Genomic DNA, 13,625 nt, shown 5'->3' with positions numbered 1-13,625 from the left:
ATCGCAACCGTCCGTATTTAGTTGCAGCGCAGTATCATCGTTTCGGAGCGTTTGTTTTGTGTTTCCCCGAAACAAGAAGGTATCATTTTTGCGCCATTTTGTTTCAGATCCAGCGGTGAAAACCCATCAGAACGGTCCATCCCGCGCCGGATCGTCGACGATCCTACTGTCATCCGCTGTCTTTATTTTTACCTGCGCATCGCTTGTCGTTTAAATTGCGTCGTAGTCGGGACGAGGGGACGATCTCGATCGCAAAACCACGGCCAACGTAGACAACGTAGATAAGGAAAGTAGACTAGATCCTACCGCAATCGAGCAAATCGGGTAGATCGCCAATAGATCGAACCAATCTGTTTCGCGCGGGGTTTTTCCGTGTGAACGTCAGCGAGGTGCTCCAGCGCCCGCCGGAATCGCGTTACGTAACGCGCCGTTGATAATTTATCGGTGGCATGTTGGGCAGCGAAGCGAACTGTTCCTGTTCGCGATCCCGTTGAAGGGACGCGGCGGTTCTCAGTGATATATCGATGCATGGAGAGAGCGAGAGTGAAAGAGAGAGAAATTGTAAATGTATACGAAAGAGAGAGAAAGGGGCAGAGGAAGGAGAGGGAGAGTTTGTGTGTATGTATGTGTATTAGTTACGACGTGAGTATGTGAGTGGGTGTGTGTGTGTGTGCGGCAAAACAGAAAGAAAACGGAAAGAAGAAATGGGTGAGTTCCACGTCTGAGACGTCGCACTTGTAAAACGCGACGATAAATCTCCGATACTTCCGAGGTGAAGTTTTACTGCAGAGACGTTAGTTCCGTACATAGAGATCGATATCGTGGAACTGGAACGAGCCACGGCCTCCTCTGTATCCGCAGAATCCGAAATTCAGGCGGTTCGATAATCTAGATCGCATTCTTTCTGAAAATTGCATCATTTAGGAAAACGCCTGCCAAACATTTTTTAGATCGATCGAATTTGATTGTACAGATACAGAATATTGACGTAGACTTTATTTATCCTCTTTACTTGAACAATGCGACGTTCTAGTCTCAGAATATCGAGACTGACTGAAAATCGATCGACGTTTATTGCCACACGTTGAACCAAAGCCGAGAAGAACACGGAATATTCAGTATTCTTCAATACTTTTTAGCAAATTCCCTTGAAGGTAAACTTAGAATTCCGTCTCATCGTACAGTCGCGTCAACAAGGTGTCATAGCGAACGAAGTTAGTACTGAGAAGTATTATCATTGCTCAAACACGAGATTACGGAACACGAGATACGAGATTAAGGAAATTATTCTTCCGCGAAGCTACGGATCACGCAACAATGTCTCATCATCATTAGTCGAAAGGACTAATCGCACGTAGCAACGTGTCCACTTGGAAATGCCAAGTATATGCTATTAATTTGACCGATTGACCGTACGCATTTGACATGGAACACATCGGTCTCACCGCAAACCCCAAGAAGATTTTCTGTCAAACGGAGCATTCGCGCTCTCTCTGTATTAGCATTACGTAAGAATGCAGGATAGTCGCAGCAGCCATCGATCGCCGGGTCCAGCGGGGACACGGTTTCCGATCCGAAGGTCGACGAGTCCGTCGTCCGACTGCGTTTATTTCGCGAGACGGGAAAAGTGTGTCGCGCGGACCTGAGAAATGGTTTCAAAGAGCGTCGTCTCTTTGTTAAGTCGGGGCTGAACGTTCTGTTGGTCGCGAGTTAACGAACGAAAGTCGCTGGAAGAGCGCCCAGGAAAAGACTAATTGCGCGGAGGATTCGCGGAGAGAGCTTGCTTGCGCGCCGATAACTCCGATAGATAACCGGTGACAAAACCCGTATCCTCGCTTCTATGTGGAGCGGCGTTAAACGCTGAACGTGACAGTTGACCTCTTAAATACAGGCTGAACAACGGGGTCGGCTTGCAGCGGAAAATTACGGCGCTTAAATGCGCTACCCGATTTACATATTTTTTTTTTGTATTAAATGTGAAAGTAAAACGCATGCGTAGAAAAAGATACGCAATCATTTCACAGGTACGTGAAACATAATGCATCTTGGATTTTTAATTTCGTCGATTGAACATCTTTTAGATGTTCTTTTCATTTTTATCTTTTCCGAGTTTTTCCCGAATTTAATCATGTTTTGACAACGAGGTTCGAGTGCAAAATTCGCGCAATTATCTTTAACGCTGAATACCCGATGAGGATACATGAACGAAAGTACTTTACCTTCGCTTCTTGCGGCTCGCGAGAAATTATACGAATTATTATTATTCTGGAGCCTGTTGGCCGCAAATTGCACGGCGACCAAACAGTCAGAGATAGTGTGCCTCGTATTATACTCGCGTGCCGTTCTCCATTCGTGTATAGCAGAAAAAAGTGTCTTTTTCGCCTGCGACGTCGCCGTGCGTCGTCTACGGCACACGTGGTTGTCGATATTATACAGATTATTGCAAAAACGACGACGGGAGGCCATAATCATATCCAGTGTCGGTGATACGCGCATGCCATATATACATATATGTATACACATAGAAAGTTAACTGCCAAAATGCCAGCTGTACGCGATCAAGAGCTAATTTAATCGAGCGATGATTACTGTTCGTCGCGAGGATCCTTGAAATCCTCGAGTACTAGGTGTGCGATGTGTCTTGTTCTCTTTGCGTGTGCGTGTACCTCTGTGATTTATCTTCCACTTTTCCTTCCTAGAAAAAGGGGCCTTCTTAATGCAGCAACAAATTTCATGAACACGTCGATCAGAAGGAGACGCGATTCGCTCGGCCGCTGAAACGTCTTCGAGTTTTAGTAGATCGTGATCGTAATTGCCGTGATTTCTAAAATGTACAAGTGCATCAATTTAGATCATAGTTAGTTTCAAAATCGTCGACCGTGGATTTTATTCAACATTCGTCTAAAATAATATTTCAATCGACAAATATTTTCGAGTTGTAATGAAATTTAAAATTAAACTGCAAAGTTTGATTTGTAGCAATTTTTTCATGACATAATGATAGTGTTAGATGTATTCATTGTGCAAACGTATCGCGCCCAATAGCAATAGATTGAAACAATCTATTACGCATCGACAATTGCGGCGTAGTACATTTAGATCTTGCGTACTATGCACACTCGAGAAAAAGTCTCTATTAATATATCAAGTTAGATCAATGCATTCACAGTGACGATTTTGTAATGAGTCATAAATTTTCGCAACCTCGCCTTAATAACTGACTGCAAAATAATTAACGTGCCAAATCTGCTTCCCGTTAATTTAAACGCACAAATTAATCGTAATTGATAGAAATGGCTCACTGGCGAATATTGCAATCTCGATAATTTTAATCACGAGATCGTGCATCTGGTATCGAATTTATTATTGAAACGCACTTTGTGCGTGGCTTTTCTACGAAGTGTTTTTAATTTAAATATTACACCTCGCCGTGTTGCCGATTTTGACACTTTGTATATTTTTCGTGATTGATTTAAGCTCGAGATTATCGCCAATGATCCACGGTCACGATAACGGAAAGTATCAGTGTTCAATCTTTGATGCTGTTTTTAACATTCAGAGCGTTCCATGACTAGCACAAAATCTTTTATGAAACAATGCTTCAATTGTTCTCCATCGGCAATATATATATATAATATTAACCGATCGAATTGTATGCCACTATTAAAATTAGAAATATTATATTGAAGCTTTTACACAACACTTGCATATTTGATTCGGCGAAGGGAAGAGTCAAATATAAACTTTCACTGAGTGTTGAAACACGCAGTTAGAACAGAGGAACTTTTGGAAAATCTGACGTTCTCGTGGCGAAGCGTGCATGTGACATTCAAATCCGATATGATTTGCTTTTGTCAGTCGGGATAATTAAGATTCTCAAATAATCGCGACTGCGTGATGTTCTTTTAAAATTTAGAATTTTATTATTTATAACATTGCTAACAAGCGGACTTTGAATTATTAAAGATTCTAGTAACATTCTCGTGTATGTGATAGAATCGCGTGTTCTGATGAGAAAAGTAAGATAATTATTTCGCAGTAATGACTGACAATTAATTCCTAGCGGAGAATTAAATTAATTAAAGCTAATGAATAGATTTTCCCTTAAAGTTGGACAATGTTGCGTTTATCTTGCGCCTCAATTGTCCTGACTGACTCCACTGACGTTGGTTACTGTAAGGAAGTAGAATGGTAGTTAGTGACGAAAATGAGACAACGGAACCGTTGGTTTCTCTACGTGGTGGCCGCACAGTTCGCGACGCTTCGGCGATGCCGTATTCGTTTTGTACATTTGAGTTTCGAGTATCTTTGAGGAGGGGTGAGTGCCTTTTCTGAATATCCCTGGCCGCAGCGTCGCGTCGTCGCTCTTCGGATGCGAATTCGGGAGAGTTGCAGCGGCCATCCGCGAAGAAGGGTGCGGAACACGGGCACTTTCTCGCTATACGTACGTCATCTGTATGAATGTGTGTATGTGTATGTGAAAGAGAGGTGAAAATGGAGAGAAAAAGTTAAAGTATAGCCTTCTGCTTTTTCTTTTGTAATTTCCTCCGCCGTATATTCGCCTCTAATGTTTCCACGCAAGCTCTCCGAAGATATCTAACAATCTTGTAAACGTTTATCCTACACCGTTAGGATAACACGCCGGACGAAAGCGGGCGAAGAAGCGGGCCATTCTCAAGAAATCTGGTTGGTGTTGAGACTAAAAATTCGTCGCAGATACCCTCAGATAATTCTGGACGTAACGTTGACAATTCTGGGATGATACGATCGCACATCCAATTCAGCTAACGATAAACGCACAAATCTTACAAATCGATAGTTATTAAATGCTTAATATGTATATATATTTATTTCATATAGTTATTTCACAAGTTGAAGTATTGCCTATACTAATCTTCCTCTTCGAGATTCGATAAAACGTTACGTCAAAGCAAGAGTTTAATAATTGTTTTTAGACAATCTTTAAGCAAAGCCTTCCATTTACAACCATAATTAAAAACGGTTTAATAGTAATTATCATGTTCAGCAGCGATTACAAGTTTTATAATATCCCTCGGTGGTGTTACATATAGTAACGCATTGTTAACGAATTATTCTTAATTACAGAAACCCGACATTCGAATCCGTTTTTTCAATCGCAGCGTCCAATTGAATCAATTAGATCCATTGAACAACGGTCCGCGACAGATCCGATTCACTTTCGTAATCGGACACGCTATTGTCGCGAGGTCCTTCTTTTCAGAACGCTAATAAGATCGAAATCCGGTGAGAGAGCGAGCGAGCGGCCAGTGCTGCGGCAATGCCCGGTGATCTCGCCAAAGAGCCTAATTCAGCGTGGGCCAGGCGCGCAATTGTTCGAATTTACCGTCGTAATTCTTCAATCTCGCAGCGGCCTTTGTCGGGCGAATTTAGGCGGCACATTCAGGCGGGCCGAATGTGCTCGCGTAGGTCGCGCGTTTTCGAGGCACGCGTACTTTCGTCCTCGTCCGCCGACCGTCCGCGACGACGGTCCTCCTCGATTTCGTCGGTCGCCCCTGATCTGTCGGACCTTCGCGTGATGTTGATCTCGACGCGCAGGTATCGGTCTGTCGCAGCGAGCAACACACGTCGCACTTTGTGCTATTGGAATTCTGAAACCAGCCGCGATTAACGTTATCGATTGTGTAATAATTTTATGTTACGGCGGTTTTATTATTACTGATACCGCGCGTTGGAAATGGCAAACCACATGCATGATTATTACCGACTTAATTGCAATCAAATTTCTTTTCTCCATGAATAGAGGCACTGCCATTGCAAATTCATCAAGCTTCCCTCGAGAATTCCTCAACGACTGATATAGCGCACCGCTTCTTAAGCTGTTAATCCAAATTTATAAGACTGAAAGCGTGTCGTCGGGGAAGTGACTTTGATTTAATGTAACAGCCCGCTCCTTCGCCAGCAGAATTCACCAAAAAAACAAGCGTGTTTCGAGAACAAGAGCTACAACAAATAGTAAAGCGAAAATGAGAATGTGAGAGAGTGAGAATAAAAGAGAGAAAGAGAGAGAGAAGGTAATTGTAGTGAAATCTGTACATACATAACGAATGCCTGCGGTATTTATATAGTTATATATACGTTAAATATATCGACCTAAAATGAAAGTAGCAGCTAATAAAGCAACTAAAGTAATTATCGACGAATTAACCGTTAATTATAAAATTATAGCGAGACTAATTATTGTAATATGCGTAAAGAAAATGTGTACGAAAGTGCAAGGGCGGGAAACGCTCGAGTGATCAATGAAAACCCGAATTCTTCGTCAAGAGCGATCGCACCTCTCGTCATTTATTGCCATATGCCTCGTAGCGCAGCAATTTTCTTATCATGATTTCTTCGATTTTATTTTGAATTTTTGAGAAACGCACGAAGATACACATGACTACGATCGTTTAATTGCATCGCTTTGTAATTATATCTATGCAATTAGAAACAACAAGGGAGGGTGTGTGTGTGTATGTGTGTACGTGCGTGGTGTGTAGGAGATGAAAGAGAGAGAGGGAGAGGGAAAATGTTTCGACTATGCTGTATAACAATTGTTAGCTTAGCATGATGCATATTTTACCGTATACACACTAACAGGATCCGCTATTTCCTACGGAACTATTGCGTTATTATGCAACCTAGCTATTTAATGCGTCTTGCAATATTTATTGTTGCGTCTTGCGTTTACTATGTGATATAGGGCTACTTATATTATTATCTCGTTATTATTATTATCGCATTCTTGTTTAATTATAAGTAATTAATCGCGCGTGAATCGACGCAATTTTCCCCGAATGTTCGCCAAACGAGAAATGAGCAAAAAATCTGGCAATAATAACAAAACCTTGGTTATTCGCGTTTGCCAACGATCGATAATTGCAATTTGTTTAGTTAATTACGATCAGAGGATCGCCTGATTATAAACTCGTAGCGCTTGACGATGTTAATTATGCATGTAATCGTGTCGCAATTGTAATTAATTGATTTTTCAATGATGACTCTATCATGTAAGTTTAATAGAAATTAACTTTGTTAGAATTTTGATTCTAAATTCTGTGATTCAGTTTTAATTAAAATTATTGTTGTGATCGGCGCTGCTCGGAAAGTTTTCCAGCTATCACAATCATTGACGGCGTTATGGATTTCTTTCACTTCATCTGCCTTTACTTCTCTAATAATGCGCAAGATTAACAACAGCTTAGCTTCTTCTCGTTTTCTTCTTTCGATTTTTATTTATTTTAAGATATAATATCGATTTTTTATTGTCACTGGAGTTATCTCCCAGTATTCTAACAAAATCAGAAGCTAAAATTGATAATTATAAAAAATTAATGAAATAAATAAAATGCAAGTGTTACAATTAATTCCAAAGAAGCCAGTTCCAATTCCGACAGACGACAAAGATGTACTGGTGTAGTGTATGACGATTACGTTTGATCGGTCTCTGATTAAAGTGGACAAAAAAAGAATCGCTTTATTAGTGAGTGTGTTAAGTGAGAAGGAGGATGTAACGGAGACGATGAATGCGATGATCTATCAAGCAATCTATATATGTATATACATGTGCTACGTGTACATACGTGTATACGCATCCTTATATACATACATACGCGCCTGCTTGCGCGTGTTATTGTGTTATACGAGAGATTAAGCAAATTATTAATAATTATTATCGCGGTTGATTACATCGCAACGGCGCGTTTGCCGATCGGAAACGATCTGTAAAAACTGTTTACGAGTGAATGGCGAATAAAATATTATACAACAACTACTTCGTCTATATTGATGCATTCTGATAAGCGTGACACTATGAATTACGTCAAGAAAGGTATTATTACCGTTCGCTAGAAATTTTATTTTATCACCAGGAGATAATAAAATTCTCATGTTTCACTTTACATCGTAATGATTTATTGCTGCTGTTATAATAATTCGCATTTTCATCGCGCGCAATGCGTACAATATATAAATATTTATAACATGGCAAATTCAGTAATAATAATAATAATACGTCAGTTTTAAAGAATCTCTTGCATCATCGCAGTACGGTGTTTACGAAGTGCGACTTATTGTCGTCGTATAAACGTCACTCGTACGGTTGTTGGGCATTTACAATGAGGTGCTCTCTATATTTCTGTGTCTGGTTGATGAATTCTTAAAATCACGTCTTTATACGGCGAAAATGGAGAGTCGAAAATACGAAATTCTTTTAAATATTCTATACATTACAATCTTTCATATTTTTTTTTCTCTTTTTTTTTTGGCAAAGTATAAAAATCTTAATTATCGTATTTTAAAGACGCGCATTTTTTAAAGTCTGTTTAGATTCAGAATTAAATTCATATGTCCGATTGGGTTAGTAGACTGCTTTTCTTACATCTTAGTTTCGCTTTTGACTAAGAAGTCCTCGTTCTTTATTACTCCACACCGAGTAATTGTTATCAAAATCCGTTATCCGTTATCGTCGAGAAACAAATCGCCGCAAGCTCGTACAAAGGCATCGTCCTCTGGCATTTACATTCGACAAATGTTTTTTTTTTTATATTTCTTCAACCTCAATCCTCTCTCTCCGGAAGAGTCGTTGCAGTAATTTCCGCTAGTGAACAATATTCTCGCTCGATCTGGCGATCGATTAATCGTCATCAAAGATCGCCGCTATTAATTTTTCCGTTACTTCGACAAAACAGCCGACAGCAAGATCAACGTCGCCAGTTCTGCTCGCCCGTATTACTAATTCTTCGTTCACTTTCGGAAACATCGTCACGAATCAAAGATCACTCCGTGGTGAAGAGAACAATTTTTATTGCGCGATATTTATGCAAGAGCGCTCTTGCTCGGAGTCGACCTTGCACGTTTTCGGGATGAACGTCTTTAGGAGCTCGATCAGATTCTCGATACCTTCCAGGCAATTCAGATCCAAGGAACTGTCGTCATCTGCCGAGAAGACGTGCGTAAAATCGATCATATTCACTCTAACCCAATTGCACTTGTCTGTATTCGTCAAAACGGTAGGATCGGCCGTCGCGTCGTCGTCTTTGAGGTTGTCTAATAATTCTTGAAGTGACAATTGGTTCGGACAAGATCGAGACATCTGATTCGGATTGCAAGCATCGCTTCGATCGATTATCCGTTTTATCGAGACGGGTCCGCTGCTTATGCTCTTCTTGAGCAACGGCTTGTCCATCTGCTCCCGTGTACAGTTACTCTTCGTGTCCGCGCTGGAAACGGACGCGGTCGACACGGTTTGCGTTTCGGTCTCATTCGTATTGAAAATAGAATGACTCGTCAAACTATTGGAATCGGAATAGGCGGATTTAGTCCTGGGATTTGTCGGATCATCCGGCTTCTTCTTGTCGAGGCAACGGTGTTGCCGCAATTCCCGGGCATCGTAGGCGACCAGAAGCGAGCTGGAGTAGAAGCGATACTTGCGTTGCATGCGGAAGAACAGCATGATCCTCCCCAGGATTGACAGAAGCTCGATGATCAATCTCTGACAGGCCGGCTTCTCAGGTGTTATATGCAAGAAAGTTTTCAGTGCTGCGTGAAGACAAGAAGAAGGCTTTTAACACGGTCTCAAAGGATGGCAAGCTTGATAAAATTCTTATCGTTAAAAATCTTATCGTCACGTAGAGTACGTCACAAAGATACTTTGTTTTTTTTTTATTAAACTATATTATCAACATCGATGTAGTGTGCCCGAGTTGACGACTAATTTTTCTTAATTCTAAATTGCCGACATAAAATTATTATAAATAACAATGTAGCATGATATGATAGCAAGATGTGCAAACAAATAGAAGAAGAGGCGATGCTTATTATGTCTGCTGTTTAAATAAAAATTTTGCAGAGGAACTTATTGAAATTACCAATAATAATTTCGGTCGGCATTCTAGAACTGAAATTGATTTCATTGGTATGCGAAGACTAGAAAAATTTGCGACCGATCACCAGTGAGTTAAGGAACTTAGCCTTAGCCGTGCTCGAATTGGAGGCGGGCAACGTGCTATCTCGGTTATTTAAGAAAACTCACTACGCCCTACGCCCTGAAATAAACTTTTTAGTACTTGTAAATCTTGGAGTCATTTGTTTTGCAACAAGGGTGACAAGTTATTTTATCGATTTCGTATGTCTCCTAAAACTCTAAAGCAGATACCTTCTACGACGCCCTTGGCATCGAGTTTCTTGCCATAATCTTTGTCAAATTTTTTTAATCGTCCAGTGGAGAGACAATATACTTGAAAACCGGTTATACAAAAACCATAAGCACGCTTCGATTCGGCATACTTGAGTTCTTCCGTTGCCCTCTTCTCTGGCGTGGCTAAAGGATCCCACGTACGACGGCCGATCTTGATATCCATCACACATGGCTCGGCCATGCCCTCCGTGATATCCCTAAGTGTGAGAAACTTCGTACCTATTGTCGATAAAAAATAATCGATAATTCTTCGAGACGTTCTCCAACGTGAACACAACTATTAGCGATTTGATTAATGCGTGTATTCATGATCATGTATATAATACACATACATTATAATTACAATTATAAATAATTATTTTTTATATCACAATTATACATTTACTGTTACAACAGCGTAATTCGAGTCTCATTTTACACATGCGCGCGCAACACGCTAAACAATTTGAACAATTAAGCATTGAGATCATAGCTATTTCAGTTTATTCGCAGCATAATTATCTGGATTGTGGAAAAGCTTCTTACGTTTGTTAAAGACTCTCAGTTCCGTCGTGCCATAATAATGTGGAACAAACTCTTTTAGCGGCGCTATCGTGGAATCCTGAGAATTCTTCAAATTCTCGTAGAATGCAATTTCTCTTTCTCCGAGAATCGCTTTAGTCGCTGGTTTCAATACATGCCCATTCCGCCTGCTTACCAACATACCTGCAACACGCAATTCTTCATGCAGTTACTTAGCACACGGAAATAGCAACGTGATTACATTAGCAATTAAATTAAATTAAATGCTAACATGAATATTAATGCTTCTGCATATCATGTTCTTTTATAATAAATTATTCCCAGATAAAAAAGGATTTCTCCATTTTTTGCTTCGGATCTGTAAATTGAAAATAATATGTAGAGACGCCTACGTAGACCGACCTTGGCGGCAGGAATATACGTTGTACAAACAAGAGATTAGAGCGGAGTTATTGCTAATTCGGAGCTTTACCAAGCGCAGATATACCGAACAAGAATAGAACACTCAGGAATTAATAAATTTCCATTAACAAACATCGTTTTGTACAGATACATGTCGGAAACAAAAATATAATTGATATCATAGACATAAATAATAAGAAGATATATTAGTGAATTAATATTCTTTATGTATATTTGTACAAAAAAATATATAATTATTATTTCAAATTATACATGTATATTTAAATTCCATTTTAAATAAATATAGAATCAAACGCTATAATATATTATGTATAAAGTTTATATTATTATTATTATTATTATTACGTTTGTTGCATGTCGAATTATTAAAGTGACATCAATTTGTAAATTTGAGTGGAATTGCGAATTTTTGCAAATTGGGCTTACCGATAGTGTGCTTTTCTCCGTCAAAGGGGTGGCCGGCCATCTGACAATCCAGGGGGCTCAGTCCGTCTGGGAACGTACATGCTGGTGATCCAGAGATTGAATTGTTCCATTTCACGTGTGGCAGCTTATCGAGATGGCACAAGTTCTCGCCTGACTGCGACTCTAGGGTCGTCATAATTAATAATGGATGTGCGGTGGCAATTATCTCTGCAATTAAAGAGTCGCGCGATTCTCCCATAAATCTCGACGGTTCGAAATTGATTTAATTTCGAATTTATACTCTATTATCGCAGTTATGTAAAAAAAGAAAAATAAATATACAAATTTGTTATTTTATTTTGTTAATATATATATATCAAACACATTATTATTTATGTATAAATCATCTCGTACGCGATAATTATGCGAGTGCAACATGATCGATATTACTTTTCTGCGCGTTGCACGGCACGAACAATCAAATTCGCCGAATGAGAGCGATTTTAGTTCTCAAATTTCACCCACGTATCAAATCTCACGTACAATTTTGAAGCAAAGGTTTAATTAATTTAATGATTCGTTAATTTATCCTCGTTTATTTTTCTTGTCTCTTCCTACGCGAGTCTCGCTTCATCCGTTTAGTTCCAGCGTACTTTGATAAGCGCGCGCAGTAATTATTTTTATACGAAACAACGAACGCCAATTTGCCACGGCCGTCTCCAGATATCGAATCGCGACCGTTCTACGTCTCGCGATCTTGCCGCGGAAGCGCCTTGTCCTTCGTCAGTTGCGCGCCAGTATAGTTCGATAACTATCGAAACATTGCACCGTACGTTTTACAAACACGCGTTTCGTCTCACGAGCGAGCCGCGTCGGTTTGATTTTCGCGCTCTTAGGCGCCGATGATTCGCAACGTTCCTCGTCGGGGCATTCGTCCGCGGGCCGAATCGTTGACGAATGAGACATCGCGCGCGATCAGGTGATCGTACGCCACGAAGCCGAGATAAGCGACGCGAGATAAGCCCGATGTTCGTGAGCGTCGCACGCCCAAAATCTCGTGAACTCGGTAGATTCTGCCAGACGAGTCGCGCGAACATCTTCATGAAGACGGCAGTTTTATGAAAGAAAAAGATACGCCTAACCTCACTCTTCCTCTCTCTCTCTCTCTCTCTCTCGCTCTTCACTGATATTCATACGTCCGTTCGCTCCCTCTTTCTTTCTCTTCATCACTCTTTCACGTAGCAGGGATACGTTTCGTTTGAAAATAACAAAGGATCGATATATAAAGTCTGCACACATACACACACTTTCTCTCTCTCTCTCTTTCTCTCTCCATCTCCCTCGGGGTCGGTTATTACCCCGATCTTACGCGCGCGCTACTATAACCTATACAGCAAAAGTGGCGATAACGCGGAGACGCACGATAATCACACATAGACGATGAGAAGTATCCTCTCCCGCTGAGCAGAAAATACTGTTCTCGTCAGCTCGACTATGCTTTCCAATGATTGCGTTGCGTTGCGTTGCGTCGCGTTGCGTCGTGTGCGTCCACCCTCGTCACGATATCATTCCGTTGTGTGTTCATCGCCGCTAGAGCGCTCTATAGTCACCGCCGTCTTTCGTAGGGAGTGTTCGTTCTATTCATATGGGTATAAAGGTCTATTCATATGGCGCGCACAGTTGGTATTCTAAAGAACAGTCAACCAATTACCAGCTCCAAGCGGTCGATATTGACCAATGGGAACGTCGCACTCTTCTACTCGCCGCGGAATCAGTTTTCGATCTTGAATAGATTTAGTTCAGGATCATCTGTACTATTTACTTTTGTGGAATTTGTAAAGTGTATGCTGCTGCATAATTTGTCACTCCTACCTTGCCTCCAACGACGCGTATATACGGACTACATTTGTACATTTTTTTTTATATGCTTTTACCACAGTATAAGGATATACAGTAGGGACAAGCACCCGTTTTCGAGTCAGCCGCGCAGATTTGCTTGCGCGTCCCAAGCGGCCATGTTCTTGGGCGGCTTCCAATCCCGTTCAAAGTAAAGAAC

At 40.7% G+C, this 13,625-nt stretch overlaps 2 protein-coding genes across 5 annotated transcripts in view; one reads left to right on the top strand and one right to left on the bottom strand.

Annotated features, from left to right (window-relative positions):
- Nucleotides 1-7,795, top strand: part of LOC105277644 (division abnormally delayed protein) — a 49,113-nt gene extending 41,318 nt beyond the window's left edge. The window contains exon 8 of the mRNA XM_011336154.2: nt 108-7,795. Within this exon, the coding sequence (XP_011334456.1) occupies nt 108-214 (107 nt within the window). The 3' untranslated portion in view covers nt 215-7,795. The remainder of the gene's footprint in view (nt 1-107) is intronic.
- Nucleotides 7,796-7,912: 117 nt separating this feature from the next.
- LOC105277647 (inositol polyphosphate multikinase) lies at nt 7,913-13,145 on the bottom strand. Of its 4 annotated transcripts, none has more exons than XM_011336155.3 (5): nt 12,992-13,145; nt 11,591-11,797; nt 10,745-10,924; nt 10,178-10,438; nt 7,913-9,561 (listed from the first exon to the last, which is right to left on the bottom strand). In XM_011336155.3, exons 1-5 carry the CDS (start codon nt 13,002-13,004, stop codon nt 8,825-8,827), a joined length of 1,398 nt encoding a protein of 465 aa, XP_011334457.1. In that variant the 5' UTR covers nt 13,005-13,145; the 3' UTR covers nt 7,913-8,824. The 4 variants fall into 4 exon arrangements, with proteins under 4 accessions (XP_011334457.1, XP_011334458.1, XP_011334459.1 ...); XM_011336156.3 differs by having other exon boundaries at nt 13,001-13,144; XM_011336157.2 differs by lacking the exon at nt 12,992-13,145 and adding an exon at nt 11,013-11,099 and having other exon boundaries at nt 11,591-11,694.
- Nucleotides 13,146-13,625: the final 480 nt, after the last annotated feature.

Source organism: Ooceraea biroi, chromosome 7 (genome assembly GCF_003672135.1).
Source record: "Ooceraea biroi isolate clonal line C1 chromosome 7, Obir_v5.4, whole genome shotgun sequence".
NCBI lineage: Eukaryota > Metazoa > Arthropoda > Insecta > Hymenoptera > Formicidae > Ooceraea > Ooceraea biroi.
The sequence above is the reverse complement of the archived record's forward strand: the minus strand, read 5'-3'. Positions and strand labels throughout refer to the sequence as shown.